The 26288-nt window shown below is 49.5% G+C and overlaps 8 protein-coding genes across 8 annotated transcripts; 5 read left to right on the forward strand and 3 right to left on the reverse strand.

Moving 5' to 3' along the window:
- Nucleotides 1-980: 980 nt before the first annotated feature.
- Nucleotides 981-2115, forward strand: An12g08730 (uncharacterized protein; the record flags this gene model as incomplete). The annotated part of the gene is made up of 4 exons (XM_059743606.1): nucleotides 981-1226; nucleotides 1411-1545; nucleotides 1626-1900; nucleotides 2073-2115. 4 exons carry the CDS (start codon nucleotides 981-983, stop codon nucleotides 2113-2115), a joined length of 699 nt encoding a protein of 232 aa, XP_059601940.1.
- A 472-nt stretch (nucleotides 2116-2587) lies between these two features.
- On the reverse strand, nucleotides 2588-3109 carry An12g08740 (hypothetical protein; the record flags this gene model as incomplete). The annotated part of the gene is made up of 3 exons (XM_059743607.1): nucleotides 2588-2786; nucleotides 2901-2959; nucleotides 3089-3109. 3 exons carry the CDS (start codon nucleotides 3107-3109, stop codon nucleotides 2588-2590), a joined length of 279 nt encoding a protein of 92 aa, XP_059601941.1.
- Nucleotides 3110-3702: 593 nt separating this feature from the next.
- An12g08750 (uncharacterized protein) lies at nucleotides 3703-5373 on the reverse strand (the record flags this gene model as incomplete). Its single annotated transcript, XM_059743608.1, has 2 exons — nucleotides 3703-5174; nucleotides 5262-5373. The coding sequence occupies 2 exons, from the start codon at nucleotides 5371-5373 to the stop codon at nucleotides 3703-3705; spliced, it is 1584 nt and encodes a 527-aa protein (XP_059601942.1).
- A 922-nt stretch (nucleotides 5374-6295) lies between these two features.
- Nucleotides 6296-7140, forward strand: An12g08760 (uncharacterized protein; the record flags this gene model as incomplete). The annotated part of the gene is made up of 3 exons (XM_001395890.3): nucleotides 6296-6328; nucleotides 6407-6918; nucleotides 6990-7140. 3 exons carry the CDS (start codon nucleotides 6296-6298, stop codon nucleotides 7138-7140), a joined length of 696 nt encoding a protein of 231 aa, XP_001395927.1.
- Nucleotides 7141-7897: 757 nt separating this feature from the next.
- Nucleotides 7898-10401, reverse strand: An12g08770 (hypothetical protein; the record flags this gene model as incomplete). The annotated part of the gene is made up of 7 exons (XM_001395891.1): nucleotides 7898-8536; nucleotides 8585-8738; nucleotides 8790-8868; nucleotides 8921-9050; nucleotides 9107-9159; nucleotides 9209-9310; nucleotides 9363-10401. 7 exons carry the CDS (start codon nucleotides 10399-10401, stop codon nucleotides 7898-7900), a joined length of 2196 nt encoding a protein of 731 aa, XP_001395928.1.
- Nucleotides 10402-11118: 717 nt separating this feature from the next.
- An12g08780 (hypothetical protein) lies at nucleotides 11119-11346 on the forward strand (the record flags this gene model as incomplete). The annotated part of the gene is made up of 2 exons (XM_059743610.1): nucleotides 11119-11279; nucleotides 11313-11346. 2 exons carry the CDS (start codon nucleotides 11119-11121, stop codon nucleotides 11344-11346), a joined length of 195 nt encoding a protein of 64 aa, XP_059601943.1.
- Nucleotides 11347-13698: 2352 nt separating this feature from the next.
- Nucleotides 13699-18420, forward strand: An12g08790 (uncharacterized protein; the record flags this gene model as incomplete). Its single annotated transcript, XM_059743611.1, has 4 exons — nucleotides 13699-14178; nucleotides 14239-17175; nucleotides 17228-17457; nucleotides 17505-18420. The coding sequence occupies 4 exons, from the start codon at nucleotides 13699-13701 to the stop codon at nucleotides 18418-18420; spliced, it is 4563 nt and encodes a 1520-aa protein (XP_059601944.1).
- Nucleotides 18421-19592: 1172 nt separating this feature from the next.
- Nucleotides 19593-26124, forward strand: An12g08800 (uncharacterized protein; the record flags this gene model as incomplete). Its single annotated transcript, XM_001395894.1, has 4 exons — nucleotides 19593-19615; nucleotides 19685-25811; nucleotides 25863-25958; nucleotides 26020-26124. The coding sequence occupies 4 exons, from the start codon at nucleotides 19593-19595 to the stop codon at nucleotides 26122-26124; spliced, it is 6351 nt and encodes a 2116-aa protein (XP_001395931.1).
- Between the last annotated feature and the right edge of the window lie 164 nt (nucleotides 26125-26288).

The following is a 26288-nucleotide window of genomic DNA, read 5'->3' on the forward strand; positions in this document are numbered from 1 at the left end:
GATGGACATGGAATGTTCGCCGCCACCCACTCTGCCCACATCCTAGTTAGTCAGTACATCGAACAACCATGACCCCGGTTTGGATCTGGTCCGAGTGAGATTATCGATCGATTTGAGGGATGGCGAATCAGTTGTGTGCATTAAAGACTTTGTGGGAAAGACAGTGCAGTGGTTCACACAAAACCACCTTGATGAATGAATGAATGAATGAATGACTGGGTGATGGAGGGTCAACTAAGCTTTACCCCATTTGCTCTTGAAGGAAACGGAAAGTGACCCTTTGAGGGGGGAGGGGGGTTGCCGTATTATTACGCGGTATGGGTGGGGAATGTGAGTTGGCCGCCGTATCAAATCCCCAATGCCTCACTGCGGCTAGGCCAATAGTGGCTCGGGCCAAGCCTGAGTCTTTCCCCACCGTCGGGTCTGGACAAAGGTTGTATTGTGACGGAAAGATTGGACAACCAGGGTGAGGAGTAAAGTGAGAGGGAAGTGAGCAGAGTGTAAGAGGTGTTAAAATTAATGGAGAGTATGAATACATCAATAGAATGGAAAGGAGAGATACACAAGTTCCCCCCAAGATGGAAAAGTACAACATAGAGAACAAGACAGAGAATGGAAAAGGAGGTATGCTAGAAATCTGGTGAGGAAAAAAGGGAAAGTTTAAAAGAGGGAACCCAAATACCACACGGAGTGTACGGTACGGTCACAGCCACGTGACAGACCGCCTGCCTGGTCTGCAGCGGCACTTTGCCTTCTTCGAACTTCCTCCTCCCCGTTTCTCTTTCCTTCTCGTCCTGAACCCAAACCCTGCGAAGCAAACGCGTTACTCGATTTGGTCATTCTCCCTCCCCCTCAAAAGCATCATTCCTCTTTGGGCATTCGTCTTCACGTCCCCCAGACTTCTTCCTTTCCTCTCATCTACCATTCTCGTCATTCACCTCTCTCTTTTTCCTCCATTCTAATTCCCCCCTAGTCTCATCATGGCCGACATCACTGCCGTCGGTGAGGAGAACCCTTCTCCTACTCAGGACGACCTGCAGCAGGCCGCCGGTAACGGCGCCGCTGACAACCGCGGCACCAAGCGCTCTCGCATGAGCGCCGACGACGACGACGATGATGATGACAAGCCCGGTCGCGAGCGCAGAAAGATTGAGATCAAATTCATTCAGGATAAGTCGCGTCGCCACATCACCTTCTCCAAGCGGAAGGCGGGTATCATGAAGAAGGTGCGTGCTGTCGCGTCTCTGCAGCCTCATCTCTCCCCTTCGTTATCGCCGTCAATTCTGTCGCCAACTCTAGTCTTTTCATGATGCGTCTTTTCTCGTCGTTGTCAAGCTTGTTTTGCACGTTGTCTGCCTGGAACTATTGCCGTTGGATCGGTGCTGACGCCTCAATGCGGTCGCAAAACAGGCCTACGAACTCTCCGTTCTCACAGGTACCCAAGTACTCCTCCTGGTGGTGTCCGAGACCGGTCTCGTCTATACTTTCACCACCCCGAAGCTTCAACCGCTGGTGACCAAGGCTGAGGGCAAGAACCTCATTCAGGTGAGTGCTGTGCCACTGCTTCCTCTCGTCTACGCGAGTCGAACTCAACGCGACTGACTCCCTCCGTTTCCCATGTACAGGCCTGCCTGAATGCACCTGATCCCACTACCAATGAGAATGGCGTTGATGCGCCCGAGGTGCCGGCTGAGACGCCAGAGGATGTCAGCCACAGCAATGTCAACCCTCAACAGTCGAATATCCCCCGTCCCGCCGGTATGCACCCCGGCTACATGACGAACGAACAACAGCAGCAGATGGCCTACTACCAGGGCCTTCAGCAGCAACAGCAGGCAGGAGGACAGTATCCTGGCATGCCTGTGGGTAACCGGATGCCACCTCAGCACCAGCCCACGGCGTAAGCGGTGGCTATGTGTCTTCATGCCCCGCGTTTTCAAGCACCTGAGGGGCCCAGACAGTTGTTCGCATCCTTGTCAACTCCAGCGCGTGCAGCTTTCCTCTACGGCCTTCCTTTGATACCCAACGATTTGTTTCCAGACATAATTCATACTATTAAAACCGGTCTACAGTGTTGTACCGCCGCGCAACTCAGAACGAAGAACGGAGAGATGACCTTATAGTAATCTGTGTATAGCCTGACTCGTTGGTATTGCAGTTTACACACACACCTGAGTCGCTAGCCTCGGTGTTCGCAAGATGCCTCGTGCTATTTGTCGTGTTTCACCGAAGACCCTCCCTATAAAAGCCAAAAAATAGCCAATCGAAAAAAAAGGGAAGAACAAAAAAAAGAAGAAAAAGGAAAATGAAGGCCAGGCTGCACGACTGAATCTTGAAGGATGCAAGAGACTTCGATCTGGGCTCCCCAGGCTATTAATTGTTTTTCTTCGTTGCTCACATCTCCTAATCCTTTTCCTAGACGACGGTGAAAGTGGCGGTGTTTCTGGTGCTTTTACCCTACTCTTTTTTCCTTGTTTCTTTTCTTCTCTCTATTCCTACTGGCGAAGTGGTTATCTGTTTATCTTTCATAAATTGTTGTTTTCGTCTTGCGTTGATTAATTGACCTCCCTTGATTTCCACATGTGATTTATGCCCCCCTTGCGCCAGGCTCGTCAGCCGCGATTCTCCCTCCCCCTTCGACAATGATCCTTGGCTTGCGGGCAAGTTCGAATGACAGCTCCGGAAGCAAGAAGGGTGAGAGAGGGGCGGGGTCACGAGCCAGTTGGACGCAAGATTGAGGGGGTGTTATTTGATTGAGTAACTTGATATGATGTTGGATGGATAACCTTCATCGGGTAAGAAGTATGTCATGTATGGTATGGAGAAAACCGGAACTATTACTATTTGTCCTGCTATGCTACACTTATGACCCTTGCCCAATAGATAACTAAACTACATACCATACCAAGTAGTCAGCAGCAAGCCGTAGATCATCAGTTTGCCCCTCACCCACTGCGCCCTATCTATGGGTACCCTTATGCACATTGTCATGTACCATTGAACATATCGGGATGGATGTTCAGGTGTCCTAAGTAGTAGACGAAGAAGAGAAAAAGCCATCTCATATACATCTATCTCTTGAACAGACAGAAGCTTCTAACGGAGCCATGTTGATAGACATAATACCCACCAGACAGAACTATAGTAGTGAAAGGGGAATGATACTACGAAAGTGATATAGTATGCCAGCTCACTACTTAGTTCTCTAAATCTCGTGACCTGGTATATGTTTATCCACCTATCTAATTATCTATCTATCCCGTGACATGGCGATCCGGTTCTGTATGATGTAAGGACGACTAGGTATGAGAAAACTAATGAATCATGCAGGAGAAAATTGAGGAGAGGGTGGGGTAGTAGGGAAGAAGGAATGAGCAATATAAACTTTTCATTTTGTATTAGTATGTATTGTATCTCTTATTTGGTTCGTTCAATTTCTAGTCAAAAAGACAAGAAGTAGATAGGAAGTATTGATGCTCTGGTGTGGTGTAAACTATGAGAGAATAGGTTTGTTGGTGTATCCTTATAGATAGATAAAAGATGGTATGAAGTTATTGTACATTGTTTGAAAGGAAACAGGAAGGGGTTATCATTGATGTGTATTTATGGGGTGGGTCTAGTGGATATAACCAAGAGGTCTGGGATAAGATTGGAATGTGGATAAGATGGCGGTGCAGGAAGCGACGGAATGGATGTCTACTTTCATTCTGTGCGTTGGTTGGGACTGGCTTCAAGGTCGGGGCCCGGACTGGATGAGCTCTGACGTCTTTCTCGATTGCTACCGGTCCATTGAGTGAGGTATTGAAGACCGCTTCGCCAGGCTCCGCGGAGAGTGCTCCTCGGACCTGCGAGGAGATTCGAGTACCCGGCTGATGAATCTGCGTCGGTGAGGGATTCGCGGCGACGATGCCCCGATACTAGGTTGTCTGAGCGGTCGTCCTGGGTGCCGTAGCCGGTTGCGTGGGGTTGGGGCTTCGAAAGGAGACTGCGGTTCTCTGGAGCAGGTGCTGATGTTCGCCGTTGCTTGCGACGCCCCTGATGTACGGCTTGTGATGTTCTGCGCGGGTTCCAGGTATTCTGGTTGACTGAAATGGTGCTGGAGCGGCGAGGTCCACGCTGGAAACTGTTTCTCATTCTGCTTCTTGACTGGGCCGAAGGTGGATCTCCAAATGTGCGACTGCGCCTGGAGGAACGCATCATAGCTGCGGCATAGTCAAAGTCAGAGTCATCCAACTCTGCCCAGATGGAAGCTGGATCGAGATCTGCCGTGGAGTCCTGCGGACTCAATGAGGATTGAGGTAGAGGCAGACTGGGTGCTCTCTTATGTATACTTCGCCGAGGAATTTGAGCACTGCGTAAGAGGGGCTCACGCTCCAGATCCTCGTGGCTGTCCCTTCCCAGACTAAGGGGGGAGGTTTCATGCTCCTCGACGACAGCCATTCCAGGACCAAGGCCAGTCTGAGACGGTCCGACAACAGTCACAGCCGCATGGCTGTCTATGACCTCTAAGCGCCACGACAAGCAGAGGACACCTCCAAGTAAGACAATTGTTCCAAGCGATATCAGCCCAGCATGGAAGCCTGCCAGCTGGGACATTTGCCGGAAGTATATTAATCCATCTATGATGGCGATAATATTATAGATGCAGAAGACGAATGGGTACAGGACACTGGTGCTGCACAGCTTCAGGCCCCGATGTAGATAGAATAGTTGAGAGAGGGCAAGACCGATCATGGCGAGAAGAATGACCCAAGATTGCCAGCGATCGAATTGATTGACGCGATCCACGACTGTCCGAACGAGGAGCTCCACGGCTGATTTAGCGAGCAGAAGAGAATGCGCCGATAGGATACCGCTGATCATGCCATAGCATAGACCGCGGATCAGTCGAACACGTCCGTGGGAGATTTGCAAGTGCGGCCTATATGAACCGCGTGTGCCGGGGTATTTAGAACGAGATGGAGAAGCCAGGAATTTCAGCAGGCGGGAGCCGAGATAGATGACCAGCACCAATACGGCCGTCCCTGCCATCCAAAGTATAAAGTTTCGACGCTGCAGTAGCTCCAAAAGCTGATCGAGAGTATGCGCTGGCTCCCCCACGGCGCCAAAAACTGCTATAAGGAGCGCGCCGATGCAGACCAAGACTGTGCCGATGAGAGAGTATCTGGTGAAAGCTTCACCCAGGATCAAAGTAGCAAATATGGTATTGAAAACAAGCCCGGACTAGTACAGAATATGTTAGCGGCGCCCGGGAAATCTACCATATGATTCAGAGAAGTCACTGACTGCTTGAAGGGTTGAAAGCACCGGAAGCGGGAGGGTAGTTATCTGGATGGTGCTGCCGACGATGTTTGCAATGACGAACATCAGCATCCCCAACTACGTAGAATCAGCAAGGCCGGTTCGTAACGGATGCATCATATAGGGAGGAGCATAATCTGACCTGCCATCTCCGACGTTTGTAGGGTGGTCGACGTATATCGTACGGGTGTTTCTCGTCCTCGAGGATATGCGACTTGCGTTGTAGGGTCAGCCCGATGGCCTGGAGACTGGTCGAGATCAACCCGACAACAACCCCAACCTAGAACCGTCATCTAATTAGCACAGCAGCTCGATATGAATAAACCGAGAACACTGGAGAGGGAAGAACAAACCGCGACACTCCCCTGGGGCGATAAGTCACCAAGATTACCCATCTCGGATATCCTCGTGCATTGGTCGCTGAGCCGGGGGACAAAGACCAGACACGCATTAGACAGGATACGACAGGACTAGTAGGACCGACTCCATTGTCCAGGGCGACGTAGTAACCAAATGAGAGAGAAAAACCAGACCGAACCGAATGGCTGTAGGGAAGAAGCAGCAGTAACTAGAGGGGGAAAGCGGGAGAGCAAGTGAGTTCCTGAGCGGCCGCCAAGTTGCGAATCGATCAGCAGATCCGCCAAGTGCAACGTTTCCCTCCGCTGCTTGTTGTTGCTGCTTGTTCTCCCTGTATTCCCCCACCCAGTCACTCACTCACCCTCCCCTCTCCATACATTCCTGCCGGTCCAGGTGAGTAATAATAGTCCCCGACTTGTTCTATTTCCAATAATATACCGGTCGCGATCCATGACCGTTGACTATTTCCACCCCCTTGATCTGGCGCAGCAGGCTGACGTTGATTGACCGCCCCCCAAGAAGGCACCTCCGCATCGGGAAGCTCAACTGACGTTGTCTCTTCCAAACCCCCCACATATCGATACCTTTCGCTCTCCCCTCTACAGCTTCCGGCCTATACAATTACTCCATCGTCACCATGTCGCAAAGTCATGCTTTGTCCGATGATCAGGTTTGTCGCTCGATTTCCGACTAGGGACCATGCATGTGCCCGCTTCCGAGCTGAGCTGATACCATTATCTCCATCCAGGTTGCGGGCGAGCTCCGCAAGATGACGGCCTTCATCCGGCAGGAAGCGCTGGAGAAGGCCCGTGAAATCCAGCTCAAAGCTGACGAAGAGTTCGCCATCGAGAAGTCCAAGCTCGTTCGCCAGGAGACTGCCGCCATCGACACTCAGTATGAGAAGAAGTTCAAGCAAGCTTCCATGTCCCAGCAGATCACTCGCTCCACTCTCGCCAACCGCACCCGTCTTCGTGTTCTTTCTTCTCGCCAGGAACTCCTTGATGATTTGTTCCAGAAGGCTCGTGATCAGATCTCCGGTATCGCAGCTAAGGATGCGTCGAAGTATGAGGCTGTGCTGAAGGGCTTGGTTCTTGAGGGCTTGTACGCTCTCAATGAAGACAAGGTGTCTATTCGGGCGAGGAAGCAGGATACTGATGCTGTGAAGAAGGCCATTGAAGAGGCCGAAAAGGAATTCAAGGAGACCGTCGGCAAGGAGACGTCTGCGGAGCTGGACGAGGAGGAGCCGCTGCCCGAGGGATCGTAAGTCCCCTTTCACCTTTCTTACCTCCAAATTTGTCCCCAATATGGTCGTCTAACCTGGTGAATTATAGTGCTGGTGGTGTCATCATTATCGGTGGCCAGGGCAAGATCGAGATCAACAACACGTTCGAAGAGCGGCTGCGCCTGCTCGAAATCGACGCCCTGCCCGCCGTCCGCGAGACGCTGTTCGGTAAGAACACCAACCGGAGGTTCTACGATTAGACCAATTCTACGTGTCACTTGCCAAGCGAATTTACAATACCTGAACCCGTTTCGTCGTTGCAGCCTGTATCTATGTACTCCGGTTCTTTTTTCAGGAGAGCACCATAGCCTTGTATAAAGTCCTTCAATTCATTCTTATCAGAAACTCAACAGAGTTCATCCCATAACGTCGGCCTGCTTTGAATGTTCCGAGCGTTTACCGGAATCAAACATGGGCATGTGATAGAATCACCTTGGTCCGAGAACCTACTATATCGTATATATCATAGGCATTGAATCCGGAGACTTTCGTGCATGTTTCACAAGTATAATCTATAGTATGATGAGCAACCCAATATGGCTCAACTATAGGGCGCAGCAAATTCCCAACAATGACCTCCAGGATAAAAGTGATAGGTTCCACGGGACTAATCAATAAGGTACCCCGAACAAATTAAGAGCAAAACCAATGAACAACGATGCTGTAGACATAATCAGCCTAACGCCACATATCATCATCTGTCGACTGTGACCCCAAATCTAGCCTTCTCCCACCCTCGACCTTTATCTCCCCTCAATCTCGAAAGTTCATAAAAAGCACCTGGACCGGCCAGTGTGCATGCTAATGCGAACATCAAGGCGACTGACTGCATAATATACCTCCGACGAGCTATCATTATTGTGAAAGACCGGCGTAACCGGTACTGTTCGATGAGCGAGCAGACTGTCAAAGACTCTCAATGGAAATAGCTGATATATCTCGGCGGTGGAAGACACATTAAGATTCTGTGTCATGTGGCCGGAATGGCAGCTCACCGTTGCCCTTCGGATCTCTGAAGAATGACTTGAACACGCCCTTGTTCTCTCTCCTTTCCTCAGGGACCCCAAGAATCGACTTTTTCGGACGTGGTTTTGTCCTGACGGAATATACGACTCGATAATGTAGAGCCTCGATAGCTTCCTTGGCCAACGTCCGTTTCAAGTGGGATGCACCCGAATCCTCAATGGAAGTGAAGATGATTTTAAGCCGATCAGAAAGGGCATCAACGGCAGAATTGAATTCTTTCTCAGCTTCTTTATCTGGAAAGTTGACTTCATACCGTCCAGAATCGATGGCAATATTAAGAAGGATAGTGACAGCTCCAAGTTCCCCGTAATCATACTCATGCTGCCCTTTCCCTTTGTACCACTTCACATCGAACCGCTGTTGACTGAGAATGCTGGTCATGCGCTTCAGATCGATGAGCATTTCTGGCGGCTCACTTAGTGGTGAAGCATCATTTGTCAAGAAGGACACGGCGAGGCGGCACCGTAGGAGAGCGAGCCAGTCTGATGTTGGAAGTATATGCCTGACCAGGCGACTCTGTGACGTCGCATCTTTGATTGTGTCGAAGGCAGTCGTACAGACACGATGCACCTGGATATGTTAGCGAGGTATGAGAACCTGAATGAAACTCGATCATACCATGTCATCGGCCGTATCGTCAGGGGCACTCTCTAGCATGGTGACGATGGTTCTCTCCAGTTCAGAACAGACCAAAAAATTGCTGGTCAAGGAGACATCAAGAGTGAGACGGAATAGTAAATTCAATGCGCGCTCTCGAGTATCCTCTGCAAACCTAATACAAATGTTAGCATTCGGAGACAGAACAGGATATTCTAAAACTTACAGGTCTGCAGCTCCACTGAGCAACTCAAGAACAGAGACCAACATTCCCTCACGTAGGGAATTGCTCTTCACATTATGTTCTGCATATTACTGTCAATGAATGCTTGTGCTGAGGTTGATGCAGTGACGTACTGTTAATGTGAGCATCTGGGACAATCTTTTCAGACGTCGCCAATGCTTGGGAAGTGGTTCCCAATTGTTGGAAAACTTGATCGATGTCGGCCGGTTTTATGAGGGACTTGACCCGCTCAGGGTTCACATTCTAAGCGATATCAGCAAAGTGTGCCACGATCATCCCAACTCGTCATAGCCACTGACTCTAAATGCTCTACAAAGCGCTTGCCTGATGCTGTCTTGCGTCTCCGAGGGTACTGAGGAACTGTAAGCGATGAAAATATTTCCGCAGGATTCCACACCAACCAGCTTTGAAAACCCACGAGATGAACCCGTCCGGCAAGTATGACCGCGATAGAGCGAAATCGACAATGCCTGAGTGGAGTGCCCGCTCCCTGGAGTGTCTCTCTGCAAAGCAATTCAGCACCGAGACTAAAAACAGCATGCTTCGTATACTAACCTCGTAGTCGAAACATAAAACCGTCCTGATCTATGCACTCTTTGGGAAAGTCAACCGCAGGGGGCAATTCGCTTTTATAGTCAAAAAAGTGCCATGATTTCTCTAGGTCAAGAGCCTCTGTTCTTCGGACAGCATCTAGAAGACGTCGCAGCCCCATTTCGTCGTCTTGATCGCCCAGAGCCGATGCGAGAGTATCCTCATTAAGCTGTGTGGTCGGTAAATGCGTGCTGTGTTTCACATCATCCTGCTTTCCGTTCTTTCGCATGTCTTCTTTCTCAAAAGCAGCTTTCAGCTTTGCAATACCAGCCTCGGTTTCATTATCATCAACTGCTTGGACAACAAGCGAGTCTAGCGTATTGCTGTATTTTGGGACCTTTACTGGAAAGCGGGACCGGTTATTTGACTTTGCGCCGTTCAAGCTGCCATTCCGCAAGGTCATTCCTGGATTAGACGTATCATTCTCTCTATCTTCTTTGCTTACAAAACCAGGCGGCTTAACAATCCTCGCAAGAAGATCGTCTGGAGACTCGAACGAGCTTAATGAATCTGTATCCTCACCATCCGAGCTGATAACAACCTCCTTCCCGTTCTTCATGACACGCTGTGAGGAGTTGAAACTTGTTCCAGGAGATGGATCATTAGCTGCAGACTCTGTGCTGAGGAAGCTGTGATGAAGCCCGGCGTCATTATCGCCATCCTTTATGGATTGAGATAAAGACAGTGCCAGCTGAGAGCCTGGCTCCGCTAATGAGGAATAAGAGGGGCCATTTGAATGAAGAGATTGCGGGGACGAATGAGATGTCTGATCGGGGTCATTGACTCGGTCACTGGTCTGAGCGCCTGGGTTCACTGCTGCAAAAGCCGGACGGTTGAAGAAACTGGTAATGCGTCGCATGCCGGACACTTTGGTGAAGGGGGATATATTATGCTGTAGAGTATGACCCGCATGCTTTGTTCGGTAGATCTCCGCACTTAGCCTCTGTTGGACACGCTGGGCGCGTGCCACAGTGCGCGTGGTCACATGATCATGAGTCAGCATGTCTATTCATTACCCAAAACGGCTACAGGAAATTGACTGGTATCGACTATTGATTTTGAATACCTGGGCAGTCAGTAGTACTGCTGGTAGTAGTTTAGCCGATTTGCCAAAGACAGTTGTTCTCTGTCACTGCTAACTCGATCTATTTTTTTTTCCCAGATTGTGATGTACCGCGCCGATTCACCAGTGGTGCGTCAGCTTCTCCATGCGCCATGACCGTTAATGTAGGGGTAGTCCAATACTCCGATGATTATGCGTCCTTGATTCCATTCCATCGATCCTTCCTGGGTGATTTGCACACTGTGTTCTCGCTTGTTCTAGACTACTAACCCTTTTCTCTGTGGAAGGCTCCCTGAAAGTCTGCTTGACTGTCGACCTCCTTTTGATCGTTGCTATTCAGACCCCAAGCTAGCCATGTTCACTACCTGTGTGTCACTGGGGCCAAAAGGAGATACAACTTTGTTACAAGGCCCTGCTGACTTGCTAGCTTCGATAGTCACACAGCTGGCTCAATCTGCCAATAGTCCGTTCATCACTACTCACAGTAGACAGAAAAGATTTTTTTTTCCTTTCGCAGGATCGTATTTGGGCGCGGTCCAGGGGTGGAAAAGTGGTGCAGATCTATCTCTAAAGTACTTTGTAGTCCCCACACCGGTTCACGGTTGATCTGACCATCTGACGCCAATCTGTCATATCTCTGCTTTTGGGGGCTGGAAGATGCCCACCAGACTGAAGTACGTGGCCAGGCTTAGATTGCTGGATTCTTGTTTTCTCGATACATTTTCCATCTCTCCTGGCTGTGCCATGTGGATGTGGATGCAGCTGCAAGCTGCGGTCGGTCTTGTTTGGAAGCCGCCGGGTTCGAAATTGGCAAAGGGGTAAGTAGAATCGCCTAATGAAACATTTTGCAGGTATACATTTCGAGGTCCGTTTTTGTACAAATGAAAGATTATGCTGAAAGCACAATCATTTGTCGATGGAGATATTGCGGCCCCCCACGGCCAAGGGGAGAGACTGTAATGCGAAATCGCCAGTTCGTGAGGTATTTAAAAATGGGAGAATCATGGTAAATTAGCCGAGCTTTGGGGGTACGTAACGGAACTGCCTACTCAGCCTCCCGCCCAGGGTGGACATCGAGATTTGTTTGTGCTAATGGAAACGGGCATATAAATATGTAACATAAAAAGTGGAGGAAGCGTCTTATTGAATGTCTACAGCAGAAAACAAGCGATTCCTGCACATATGGCTAAACATACCTCCACGCTCATTGTTAGATAATCGGGGATAGGATCTGGCTCACTGAAACAGTCTCGGAGTGATCTTCTTCTAGCCCCCGTAAACAGCAAAGGTTAGTATGAACTACGCGCAATAGGTATGGGACCACACCAAACCGCATCGGGAAGACTGGCCTCCCCACTAACAGAAGCAGCCAAGACTGGAAAAGGAGTAGAGTCTGCATGAAGCATGACTGGGCAAAAGGGGAACGAGAATGTCAGGTACCCGTGCTTGGGGAACAGTAGACATGAGTGTACTGGAGTCGGATGCTTTTATATCCGGCATTCTGAAGCGTTCTGGTGCTAGACCATGCACAGTCCATGTGCAATTCTACAATGCAAGACTAGGAGCACCGTTGATTCAATATATGCAGTTAGCACGGATTTCTGTGGTACCTCCGAATCTCCGCGCTCCGTAGGGTGGACCTATCCATGGATGCCATCAGCATGTGCCGTCCCGGACGGCTGTTAGCCTGTTTCAGGCTCCGTATCCCGACCCAGACTCGCAAGCGCCCCCCAAGGTACGGAAGGAGAGGCCTACCAACTAACGCGACAGCTTCCGTTCCATGAAGGGTCGTTGAGTGGTCCGGCCTGAACATATCTACACGCTGTTGTCTTGACTATCCATGCATGTTACATCCGGGCGGTTCAATCCCTCCTTTAGGGGGGATTAGAATGTATCATCGCTGGGCTGGCGGGAGATCAGCTTCGAGACAAGGAGTTGCGACTGGAGGTACCAATACTTGCCATGGCATCCGATTGGTGTGCAAATGAAATGCTGAAGAGATGAAGAAGGGTCAACCGGAGACGCTGTGTCTATAAATAATAAATCAAGAAATCGTTCGCGCAGTCTAATGAAAACTGGCCATATTCATGGAAGACCGACAGTTCCGTCGAAGAGGGGCCTGGATACACACAAAGTAGTAAGAAGACCAACGTCGAAAGGGCTCCATTCTGATCAGCGTTCATATGTACCCATGCGCAGTCTAGGGCGAGGCTGGTAAACCCGGTCGGAAATTCCACACACCATGAAATCCAATAATACACAGTAGTGAATTCCAGATTACATGTGAGAAGAAATAGCTATGATAGGGAAGATCATCGTCGTTCTCAAGCATCATAATCCATGCGCAGGAGATAGTAGTGGTGATTGCTGTTGTTGTGCTCGAATGTACTCCATAGCAGGGGTGAGGCAGGTACCTGACGGGAGCCCGGAACAGTACAGCATCCATAGGTAACCGCCTCCCCCATAGGCCTACTCACTTACTACATGGATCATATCCAGGAGTTGCTTAGTAGTTTCCATGTAGATGAAACATGAACCGAAAGTCCATCTGATTGGAGACCGACCCATCTGCCCGGTTATATTTGAAAATTTACAAAGTCGGGGAGGCATGTTTACCATACGGAGCTGACAAACCCTGGAAAGTTACACTTTTTGGCACTCCCCGTATTGTGCCCGTATTACACAGCCGTCGTCTTCTCCCCCCGGGGGCCTCCAGGAGGGATTGTCGGCTGGGCTGGCTCTCCAAGAAACTGACGCTGTCCTTAAGCCTCTTTCTTACTCTTGCCTCTGGAGGACCGGTTCCTTTTTTGCATGAGTTTCTTGGTTTTCTTTCTTCTCGTTTGCTTTGCCTTCGACATTCTTTCGTTAATGGCACACGAATGCATAATCCTCAGTAACCCTCGATCTTTTCCCCCTCCGCTCGTTTCACCTTCCTGACTGCCTTGTGTTTTGGGCGTCCCTTGGTGTTAATTGACGCTTCATTCCTTCTCCTTCACGTTTGACCTGCTTGAGCGCCTACCAGCATTAATTGCGAACCCGTCTACCCACCAGTTCCTGTAAATACGGCCTTCGATTTTCTACTGCACTGAAAACAAATCCGCGACGGAAATAACGAGTCGATTCCGCGAGCTGGCTGCGCTGCCGGGGTCCAGCTCGTTGCTGCGGATGCTATCCTTTCAACGGTTTAATCAGCACCTCGCTCGTTTTATGCCCTTGCTAGGGCTGACAGTAGCCTAAATGGCTTCAATCGACTTGGGCGCAGAGTTCAATGAAAGTGGTAACGACATCCGGGAGGTTAGCAGCAACGTTTCGAAACCGACAAAGCGCCAACGATGGGCAACACAACGGAGAGCCGGCGCAGGCGGCACCCGCAAGCGCGTCTCAATAGTGGATCGCCTGCATAAGAAGAATCTGGATGCGAAGGAGGAAATGCCGAAAACAAGTACAGCCAATTCCCCTACGTCGATGAAATCACCTACTTCTCAACAAACAACTACAAGCACGGAAAGCCCTACGGGGTCTGGCAATAGACGCATTTACTTCAACATCCCTATACCGGAAAGCGAAAGGGACGAAGACGGCCGTCCCAAGGCAGCGTATCCTAGGAACAAGATCCGGACCGCAAAATATACTGCTTTGTCTTTCGTTCCGAAAAACATTTGGTTTCAGTTCCAGAACATTGCAAATATCTATTTCCTCTTCATCATTATTCTGAGTGTATGACCCTATCCTCGAGATATAGTGCAGAGTACCGGAAATGCTCATTGAAAGCTCTAGTTTTTCTCGATCTTCGGCGTCTCTGACCCCGCCCTTAATACCGTGCCTCTCATCGTCATTGTTGTGCTTACCTCGATCAAAGATGCCATCGAAGACTTTCGGCGTACAGTCCTGGATAACGAACTAAACAACTCGCCCGTATATCGCTTAATAGACTGGACCAACGTGAACTCGACCGAGGATAACGTCTCTCTCTGGCGTCAGTTCAAGAAAGCGTGTACTAGGGCGACGGTTCAGACCTACAGGGCGATGAAAGGCCTGGCCCAAAAGAATAAGAACTCTCAGCAACAAGTCAAAGACAACCGGCGGTTAACTTTCATGACGACCGTTTCGCCAAGGGCTTCGATGTCTTCCGAGCAGGATGAGGACGACGCTATCCAGATGACTCCTGTTTCTACACCAGCACCAGAGGCACGCCCAGATTGGCCACTTCCAGTTGGCAACAATGAGCAGTATTTGCATCCTGACAAATTGGCTCGGGATAGCTTGGCTACTCCAGCTCCTGCAGCTCATCCTCCCAAAGGCGGCAGTATCGTGGATATGTCAAAGCAGACTCTGGGTAATGCTCGTTTTAAGCGCGACTTTTGGAAAAATATTCAAGTTGGAGACTTTGTTCGTTTGTACAATGGGGATCAGATTCCGGCTGATATTGTGCTGCTCTCGACTTCCGACCCGGATGGCGCGTGCTATGTGGAAACAAAGAGTTTGGATGGTGAAACGAACTTGAAAGTCAGACAAGCTCTAAACTGTGGGCGTCAAGTCCGACACGCTAGGGATTGCGAAAAATGCGAGTTCGTGATTGATAGCGAGGCTCCTCATCCGAATCTGTATGCCTACAATGGTGCCTTACGCTGGGAACAGCGCGATCCAACCTACTCAGACGCACCTCGAAAGGATATGGTTGAGCCGATAACAATCAACAACGTGCTCCTCCGCGGTTGCTTCCTTCGCAACACAGAATGGGCCCTCGGGGTCGTTCTCTTTACCGGAGAGGAGACCAAGGTCATGCTAAACTCTGGCGAAACTCCTTCCAAGAAACCTCGACTCGCCAAGGATCTCAATTGGAACGTCATATATAACTTCATCATTCTATTCATCATGTGCCTTATCTGTGGTATAGGCAACGGGGTTGCTTGGGGTAAACCTGACGCATCGCTTGACTTCTTCGATTTTGGGTCATACGGAAGTACACCTGCTGTTACTGGTCTCATCACCTTCTGGGTCGCAGTCATCCTATTCCAGAATCTGGTACCTATTTCGCTATATATCTCGCTCGAAATTGTCCGAACAATTCAAGCTGTGTTTATCCACAGTGATGTCTTCATGTATTATGACAAGCTGGGGATGTCATGTGTACCCAAGTCTTGGAATATTTCCGATGACGTCGGTCAAATTGAATACATCTTTTCAGACAAGACCGGAACGCTGACCCAGAACGTCATGGATTTCAAAAAGTGCACCATCAATGGAGTCTCATACGGCGAGGCATTTACGGAAGCGCAGATTGGCATTGTTCGACGAGAAGGAGGTGACGCTGATGCTGTAGCCGCGAGAGCCCGCGAAAAGCTGGCTGCCGATACAGTCATGATGGTTGACATGCTTCGCAAAATGTATGACAATCCTTATATGCGTGAAGAAAACTTGACGTTCATAGCGCCAAGCTACGTCGCGGACTTGGGCGGCCAAGCTGGTGAGGAGCAACGGAAGGCAACAGAGCACTTCATGCTAGCCCTTGCAGTGTGTCATACTGTGATTACCGAGCATACTCCTGGCGATCCTCCGCAAATCGAATTCCAAGCGCAATCCCCAGATGAGGCTGCTCTTGTCAGCACAGCAAGGGATTGTGGCTTTACTCTTCTCGGTCGATCAAATGATGATCTTATTGTCAATGTCCTCGGCGAAGAGAGGACATATACAGTCCTTAATACTCTGGAATTCAACTCAACAAGAAAAAGGATGAGCGCAATCCTCCGCATGCCTGACGGTAGTATACGGCTCTTCTGTAAGGGTGCAGATAGTATCATTTATTCGCGTCTGGCCCCAGGTAAGCAGCAGGAGCTTCGGAAGACAACTGCAGAGCACTTGGAGATATTTGCCAATGAAGGTCTGCGAACTTTGTGTATTGCATATAGAGATCTCAGCGAAGAAGAATATCGGGCGTGGAGCAAGGAACATGACTTGGCTGCTGCTGCGCTCACTGACCGTGAAGAGAAGCTCGAGCAAGTAGCAAGCGAGATAGAGCAAAACCTCATGCTTATAGGTGGTACAGCGATTGAGGATCGATTGCAGGATGGCGTTCCAGACACCATTTCATTGCTAGCAGATGCAGGCATCAAGCTATGGGTTCTCACTGGCGACAAAGTCGAGACTGCGATCAATATCGGCTACTCATGCAACCTTCTCAGCAATGATATGGAGCTTTTAGTGTTCAATGTTCCTGGAGACCAGCTAGAGCGTGCATCACAGGAACTGGACAACCAGCTGCAGCGATTTGGACTGGTTGGATCAGATGCAGAACTTGTTGCCGCTCGTCAGGATCATAGACCGCCACCACCAACACATGCCGTTGTTATTGACGGTGACACGCTCAAGTTGATGCTCGGTGATGATCTGAAGCAGAGGTTTCTCCTACTATGCAAGCAGTGTAAATCGGTCTTATGCTGTCGTGTCAGTCCTGCCCAGAAGGCGGCTGTCGTGCGGCTGGTCAAGAATGGTCTCAATATTATGGCCCTTTCGATTGGTGATGGCGCCAATGATGTCGCCATGATTCAAGAGGCTGATATCGGCGTCGGTATACTCGGTGAAGAAGGTGGCCAGGCAGCCATGTCCTCTGACTACGCTATCGGCCAATTCCGATTCCTGCAGCGCCTTGTTTTGGTCCATGGAAGGTATTCCTACCGACGTATGGCGGAAACAACTGCAAACTTTTTCTATAAGGTACAGTATTCTGCACTAAGTTTCCACCTACAGCTTGCTGACCTACTCTTAGAATCTGGTTTGGACGATTGCTCTGTTTTGGTACTCGTTCTACAATAATTTCGACGGCTCTTACCTTTTTGACTACACCTATATCGTTCTAGTCAACGTCGCCTTCACATCATTGCCCGTTATCTTAATGGGCATATTTGATCAAGATGTTGACGACAAAGTCTCATTAGCTGTTCCTCAGTTGTACATGAGAGGCATTGAGCAGAAAGAATGGTCACAACTCAAGTTCTGGTATGATATGATCTGCTATTTAGTGAGGCAATCACTAACGGAAATAGGCTTTATATGCTCGATGGCTTTTACCAGTCCATTATTTGCTTCTTCATGCCCTATCTTTTGTACAGCCCGTCAACTTTTGTGCACTCTAATGGCAAGGACGTCAATGACCGGACGCGAATGGGCGTCCTCGTCGGCTCTAGTGCGGTTATTGCCAGCAACACCTACATCTTGATGAATTGCTACCGCTGGGATTGGTTGACGGTCTTGATCAATGTCGTCAGCTCCCTTCTTATCTTTCTCTGGACCGGTATTTACTCTTCAATGGAAGCATCAACAACCTTCTACAATGCAGGGGCCCAGATGTACGGTGCCCTGTCATTTTGGGTTGTGCTCCTGTTGACAGTCACGATATGCCTCCTGCCGCGCTTCACTGTCAAAGCGTTCCAAAAGGTTTTCTTCCCCCTCGATGTGGACATCATTCGTGAGCAGGTCTCTCAGGGCAAATTTAAATTCCTGGACCAGTATGAAGGAACAGTTCCTCCTCGGGCGGCGGCGGCAGCAGCAGCAGCAGCAGCAGCAGCAGCATCTACCGGCTTTAGTGATGAGTCGTCGACATCTTCCGACTTTGCGAAGCCTATTCAACCCAGCTTGAAACATGATCCATTTTCGGATGAACAGCAAATCTATTCGCCCTCCATCGTTCCCACAATTCACACTCACCGGCCGCGCGGAAGCAACGGGACAAATTATGCGTCAAGCCTTGACACGACTCGACTGCCTCATCCACAGCCAGTTGATTACATTCATCAATCATCTGATCGAACACGACATTCGTTTGAGAGGGTACAACATGGTTTTGGAGTGACCAACGACTATTCAGCAGGAGACTTGACAAGAGAGTCATCCTTTGCTGGTGCCCAAGAACCGCATAGCCCTCTCCATGGCGCTCACGACCCTCCTTTCCATGCCATATAATCCCGTCTCATATCTTACAGCGTACATAGCTCGATATCTTCCGCGCCTTTCGTTCTTAAAACCCTCTTTTGCCCAATGTTTCCCTTGACGAAAACCCTGTCTCCTTTTTCTGTCCATGCAATCAATCTGTTACCCATTTCTGTTTGACGAGCAAATTCCCATATTCCCCGATAGAAGGCGTTCGGTTCGGAATTGGATGGAGGTCCGGCGCAAGTGTGTCTTTTTATCTTGTTTTATAACTTTTGCATTGCTTTCATCAGCGCCTGGGGTCACCCCCAGTTCTATCGTTCTACTTACACTGAAGGCCCTATGTGATGACAATAGGCCTGAAAGTCTTCACACAATCCCTTTCCTTCTAATTCCTGTACAAAGCCTTTTTCACCAAATCCGCATTCACTCAAGGAACTTTCCTCTTTTATCCCTTCTGTTCAATTGATTTCGAGCATCTCCGCATATGTTTCTCTTGGATTGGTACTAGTACTTCGGAGCCGGCACGTGGAAACGAATCATATGCGGGGTGGAGGTTATGGGTCTTATGTATTCTACTGAAGAGCTCAATGAGTACTGCTGATGCCGGTATCACTTCCGTAAGTCTGCTTTGTATCCACCTTGATATTGGTGAGTGTGTGTAGATTTAACATCGCTCGTGGAGCTGATCGGTACCTTCCCACTTGGGTAAAGAAGCGGAAGGCGAATCTTCCCTCAAGGCGCGTCAAGGCGCGTAAAGTGGCTGACCACCTGGCTTCACCGCCTTGAGTATCCTCCAATCAGAATGACTGCTAGGACCGCGCCGATTTACTCCGTCCTTCATTCACTTCAAATCGACTTTCACTCTTTGCGATTCTTATTCCCTTTCTTCGCTTCTTCTTCTTTCCTAGCAGACTCGGGGGTGCAATACTTGGCTCTCAGCTTGGACCAGCATTGACCTCACATTTCGGTCATTATCCTCACTTACAGTTCAATACACACTTGATCGGCTGGTTTGTGTTGAGCACATTCCGACTTTCTAATTCCTCCTCAGGTGCTCAGTTGTCACGGGTAGCCATGGTTATATAGTAGGCAACTCTGGGATGTTTCTCTTTTCCCTTCTCGCTAGAAAAAGCTCGGCCTCGACCTGTTTTTGGAGGAATGCGCTGTGTCCCTGACACACACCAAACCCTTAAGAGACAGCCATGGAATTCATGGATATAGTTGGGTGGGTATAGACCTTATATTCATATTAGTATTATTTTCCACTGACACTTAGTATTTCTGATGTCAATAGGGAGCTACAGTCGCTCCCCGACAGTATTCATATTCTATGCCCCCGAAAACACGATGACGACCATGCACGATACGACGATGTGAATCAAGTAGACGAAACTGGGAAGTCTGTTGCGGATCTGGTGTCGGAGGCCAACAGCCGCAAGGAGAAGTTCCTGTCATGCATGAGGATATTGGCTTATAATCAAGAGGGAGTTGAGGAAGTACAGACTTGGATCTGGCGAAAATTGGACGACTCGCTTGAGAAGTGCGACCTCTGCATTAAGCAATACTACACGGGAAAAATATGGCTCATGGAACATCTCAAGGAAAGCTATGATGATGAGGATATTGACAAGTTTGCTCGATTGCTTGATGAATGGGACATCAAGCGCATTACAAGAAATCTTACAACGGCAACAGCAAAGCTTAAAGAAGTCCCGCCCCAAGAGATCGGGCTCCATGTGCTGGATCGAGCTTCTCTACTCTCAATATTTGAGACTTTGAGTTGTGACGCTATGCTCCGTAATGACAGTCTCTTGCAGGAGTATTTTGATGTACCATTCAGGTTAATACAGACAAAACGCAGCCTGAAAGTGTCTGACTACATCCCCGCCGTCACTCGGTTTCTCTTTGACCCCAACCAAAACCGCAGCTTCTGGGCCATCCATTCTTGGATGCGTTACGCTCGCCCCCCAACGACGATGGAATTTGACTGGGCAGTCAAAGAAGGGCTTCTTGATGCGCTCAGGACGGCTTCCCAGCAGCCAACGCAATTAGCTGTAATCCAACGTCTGTGGCGTGGTATGCAGCTTGTCGTAAGAAGGTTGGACAAGGACCAGATTACCCATCATTTACGAGCGCTTGAAATTGATCCCTGCCGTCTTTCTGTGGACCATCTCGGTATCCAATCTCCCGGGCTACGCTTCCTCCTGAACACTATACAGATCTTCCTGGAAAAGGCCCCGGGTGATTTCTGGGATGCAATGCAAACAATATCGCCTCAGGCTTTGATTGAGCTCGTCTTCTATAATCCTCAGTTGGATGCTTTCTTGATGCAAGCCACTGAGGGTGAGCCGTACGAGAAATCTGCAATGAAGGATATGTTGTCATGGATCAGTCCATTCATGTCGTCACTGAAAGGCGCTCATCAACCTTCGGCCTGCAGATCCCTCGTCTACCAGCTTCTTGACCGATTGCAAGATGTGCGATTTCCGAATCTTGCCCGTTATCATTGTTTCCATACCGGACTAGCGATATTGCTCCATACACTTCGCAGTTTCACTGACCACGAGTCGTCAAGAGGATCTGTAGAGCGTATTGTGCTGTCAGAGACTTTGGGCGTCGTAAGCGCCAACATTGAAACCATCCTGAAGCCCCCTCAGTTTGCGGTTGAGCAGGGTCGTCAGCGAGAAATCGCCTCTCTGTGTATGGATGTCATTCGTAACACGCTTGCTCTCGAATGTCAATCGCTCAAGAGTGATTATGAAGTCATCCTCCGACATAATACACTTCAACATGGTGTGAGTACATATTCCGCCACGATATGGGATGCAGTTGTCAAACATTTGCATGAAGATAATCTGGCCCTGTCAACGTCAGCATTGCTTGGAATTTTGCCGCTGGTCGGTCTCGAGAAGTTCCCCACGAAAGGGGAATCTAGCCCGGAAAAGACGCATTTCAATGTCATCTACGGGCATCTTACTCATCTCTCCTGCCAAATAATAGAGCGCCTTGCAGACTTCAGGCCCGAGCATCTTGATGAACTTTTTAAGAGCCAAGATACCAGTAGTGCTCTGATTTCTGCTCTTTTCGCGGCTGATTTGAACACTTACCAGGCTGCTGTTGATCTCATCAAGAATGTTAGCGGCCAGTCTGCTCGGCGGGATGCAATCTCCCATCTACTGCAATCATTCTTCATCACGACCATGTATGGACTGAGTTGGTCTTTCCGACGTATCTCGAACATGAAAACCTTTGCCTCTGCCCCGAGGATGTTACACACCGGAACGGACATTGTTGATATCCTTTGCGATAGTCAAACTGGCATGCTCAGAACACGCAAGCTCGCTGACCGCAGGGAAGTACTTTCACTGCAGAAACTCTGGGAGTATCTCTGGCAAGCCTTGGCAACAATTTTCGACGAGACGGAGACATGGCACCTAAGAGGAAATGACAAGGCTGTGATGTTGGAATTTTGTCGAGATACCATACAATTCGCAGATCTTCTTTTCGGGCAGTATGGTATCTTCTTGAGCGCTGTCGTCGACGCAGATCCAAATCAAGAGAACTCTGCCCGTGAGAACTTTCTCAAGTCTGCAACCACAACGATGAGCGCAATGGTCAAATGGCTTCGACTGAAAGATGAATACTTAGCAACCACCTTGGTTGGGCTTGTGTCTAAAATTCTGCGACGTTTAGGGGAACTAAGCGTTACCACCGTGAAGCAGGATGCATTGAGTTTCATCGAGGGCGTGGCAGTCAATTCTTCCATTAAGACTATATTGACACTGCGCGAAAAGGCGGAGCTTGTACGAGCTCTTGAAGCTTACTATAAGAAGCCTGTTGTCACTGCTTCCACTGCCAGCCTCAAGAAGCAGAGCACAATCACGGCTTTCGCTAAGCCAGCCGAGCTTTCAGCCACCCCCAGCCCGTCTAGGTCTGCCGACGACTTTGATGATAACGTCCCAGATGATGTCTTGCTTCAGCTGTCGAGGTCTGTCGAGCTCAATAAAGAAAGGGTAGCTACAGAAGCCAAGAAAAAAGCAGAAAGAGCTGCCAAGGCACTTCCAGCGATCCCTAAACCATCTCCCGCTCCTTTGAGGCCGGCCGTGACCGTCCAAGCTTTCCGCGAGAAGCGTGAAAGAGAAAGAGAGGCCAAGAAAAAGCGTGATATGGCTGAGCTAGCGCGCCTAAAGAAGGGCCTTCCCGCGCTAGGTGTTGCTGAGCAAACCGCTGAACAGGGCTCCGGGCTTACTGGGATTGGGGTTAAGGGCAAGGACCACACCCCTGCTGAGAGTATGATGGTCTCATCTGGATCCGAATCTGAATCGGAAAGCGAAGATGAGCTTGACAAAGAGCTTTTTGGTGCCAAAGCAAGGAAACCGGACGCGGTTAAGGCATACGAGGAGAGCAAGCGGATGTCGTTGAAGCAACAAGGTCCAGTCAAGAAGATCAAGCAGGTGCGGTCTGCAAAAGATATGCGTGCACGACTTGCGCCTGACCTCTCTTCTTTGCACCGCACAATCCTTGCCTGGGACTTTTTCACGAATGGCGATCTTCCGCCAAATTCTGGCCGTACTGATTACAGCCTAGTTTCTAACGCTTTCAGAGACCCTATCGAGTACCAAAGAACATTCGAGCCGCTTCTAATATTGGAGGCATGGCAAGGATTCCAGTCCTCAAAGGAAGAGGGCACGTTCAAGCCGTTCGAGGTGAAAGTCGCCACGCGGTTGTCTGTGGATTCGTTTGTCGAAGTCAGTACAGCTATACCAGCTATGGAGGCCAAGGACTTCGGGCTGGGTGAAGCCGACATTGTCCTGCTTTCTAAAGCAAGCTCTCCAACCGGCGATTCATCGGCCCCTCATTGCTTGGCCAGGGTCTCTGGCATCAACAGGAAGAAGGGAATGGTCGAAATTTCCTATAGAGTCAACCCCGGTAATCCTTTCATTAATTCTCTTGGTCCTGGAGCCATAATTTGGGGTGCAAAGATTACGTCGCTGACCCCACTGGAACGTGAATACGGTGCACTCATGGCTTTGCAGTATTACGATCTTTGTGAAGAGATCGTCAGAGCGAAGCCATCGCCGATCCTGAGTTACTCGGATGCCAGTCTGAAGCCCATTGCAGATAATTACAATGTCAATTCTGCCCAGGCAAAAGCAATCAAATCTGCGCTGGACAATGATGCTTTCACTCTGATTCAGGGACCTCCAGGATCTGGAAAGACCAAGACGATCGTGGCGCTCGTGGGTGCCTTATTGAGTAATGTCCTTGGCAATCAAGGCGTTGCTATCTCACGACCCATGGGAAATGCTAAGCCCGCTGGTGGAAGGACAACCACGTCGAAGAAGCTCTTAGTGTGCGCTCCTAGTAATGCTGCTGTTGACGAATTAGTCATGAGATTCAAGGAGGGAGTGAAGACTATACATGGTCGTCAGGAGAAGCTCTCCGTTATTCGCTTAGGAAGAAGCGATGCTATCAATACCAACGTACTTGACGTCACTTTGGATGAGCTGGTCAACGCTAGGTTAAACCAGACGGCACGCAAAGATCCAGGCGAGCGAGATCTACAGAAAATCTATATGGAGCACAAAGCTGCAGATACCGCTTTCAAGGAGACTCGGGCTCGGATGGATCAGTGCCGAGCACAAGGGTTGCCCGTCCCCGCAGAGTTGGAGCGAGAATTTGACCTGCTAAAAAAGAAAAAGACACAACTGAGCCAGGAGATTGATAGCGCCAGGGACAAGAACCACTCCGCAGCCCGAGACGCAGAACTAACTAGGCGACGCATCCAGCAGGAGATCATCGACGGCGCTCATGTTATATGTGCTACGCTGAGCGGAAGTGGTCATGAAATGTTCCAAAATCTCAGCATCGAGTTCGAAACTGTTGTGATTGATGAAGCCGCACAGTCGATTGAATTAAGTGCGTTGATTCCTTTGAAGTACGGGTGTTCTAAATGTATCCTCGTCGGTGATCCCAAGCAATTACCGCCAACTGTTTTGTCAAAGGTCGCTTCGAAGTTTCAATACGAGCAAAGTCTGTTCGTCAGAATGCAAGCCAACCATCCGAGGGATGTGCACTTGCTGGATATCCAATACCGTATGCATCCAGAAATCAGTGCATTCCCTAGTTCTGCGTTCTACGACGGCCGACTACAAGATGGTCCTAATATGGCTCAACTTCGCGTTCGGCCTTGGCATCAAAGTGAACTTCTCAGCCCTTACCGATTTTTCGACGTGCAAGGACTTCACCAAAGTGCTGCGAAGGGACACTCGTTGATCAACATAGCAGAACTTAGGGTGGCTATGCAGCTGTATGAACGTTTGGTGACAGATTTCCGTGCCTTTAATTTCGATCGAAAGATTGGTATCATTACGCCATACAAGGGCCAATTGAGAGAGCTCAAGACACAGTTCGCTGCCAGGTATGGCAACGAGATCTTCAACAAGATTGATTTCAACACCACGGATGCTTTCCAGGGTAGGGAAAGTGAAGTTATTATCTTTTCTTGCGTGCGAGCCTCCAATAAAGGCATAGGTTTCTTGGCTGACATTCGTCGTATGAACGTCGGTCTCACACGTGCCAAGTCGTCTCTTTGGGTTCTGGGAAACTCTCAGGCTCTCGTTCAAGGCGAGTTCTGGAATGGTTTGATCAAAGACGCACGCCGAAGGAATGTATATACGGATGGTGATGTACTCAAGATCCTTCAGCGGCCACAGTTCACTGGGTACCAGAATGTCGACATGCTGGATGCACAGTCTGAGGCTCCAGTGGTGCAATCGGGGGCTGCATCGGCTGTATCTGTCTCACGACCTTCGTCAGCATCTACGCGTAACTCTCCATCAGTGTCTGTTTCCGAACAAGAAACTCCTCCGGTGCCTCCCGATGGCCCGTCTGGCGGCGGAAATGGCCTGGATGAGACCCGCACGTGCGGATATTGTGGAAGTTTCGCTCACATGACACATAACTGCGACAATATTGACGCAAAAGAGGCAACCAGGGGGACCTGCCACAGATGTGGGGAAACTGGGCACACACGGTTCCATTGTACTGCTCCGCGATGTGTGGAATGCGGACAGTTTGGACATGTCTCACGCGAGTGCCGATCCACTAAGACCCTACCAAAACATGAGAGATCCAAAATTGCGCGGGAGGAGTCCTATCACGTACAGAACCAGAAGCAAAGAACGGAGCGTCAACGACTTAGGCAACTTGGAGGCCATGATCCCAAGGTGCCTGTTGTCCAAGCTACTCCGAGTGATGATAGCAGTGGCCCGGCAAAGAGGAAACGTAACGACTCACCACCGACAAATGCATCGAAGGCCTCGCGGCCGCGGACTGATAAAGCAAACGCTCCTCCACCCGAGGCTCCCAAGGGTCCGCGACGCAGCAAAATTGATGCTAACATTCCATCTAATACAGAGGTATGAGTGACTTGTACGCATGCTTGCGATAACCACTAACTGATTCTGTAGGGATTGGTAAGACCATCCCGGGATGGCCCAGCGTATGCCCCTCTTGACAAAGGCAAAGCCATCAACGGTCCTCAACCAGGTCCGGGGCCCGCCAACGTATGTTTGGTCTCCATGTGAGCATATGACACACTATTTACTGATTTGATTTTGCATGTAGGCACCCCCACGTTCTGGACCACCAAGACCCGGGAATGGCGCTCGACCTCCCCCGATGCGGAAAAAGAAGGAAGCCGATCCATTCATTAGACCAAAGCGGAGATAGATAATGCGATGCCCTATGGCAGTTTGGCATATCCATCCTCGCTATACTTTTCTTTTCATTTCTCTTCTCTTCTTTTCTTTTTCTTTGGAAGACCTATCACACACTCCATGGGTCTAATGACCGACAGTATGACATGTTGGTTCTTTACTTGCATGCATATGAGC

Source organism: Aspergillus niger (genome assembly GCF_000002855.4).
Source record: "Aspergillus niger supercontig An12".
Lineage (NCBI taxonomy): Eukaryota > Fungi > Ascomycota > Eurotiomycetes > Eurotiales > Aspergillaceae > Aspergillus > Aspergillus niger.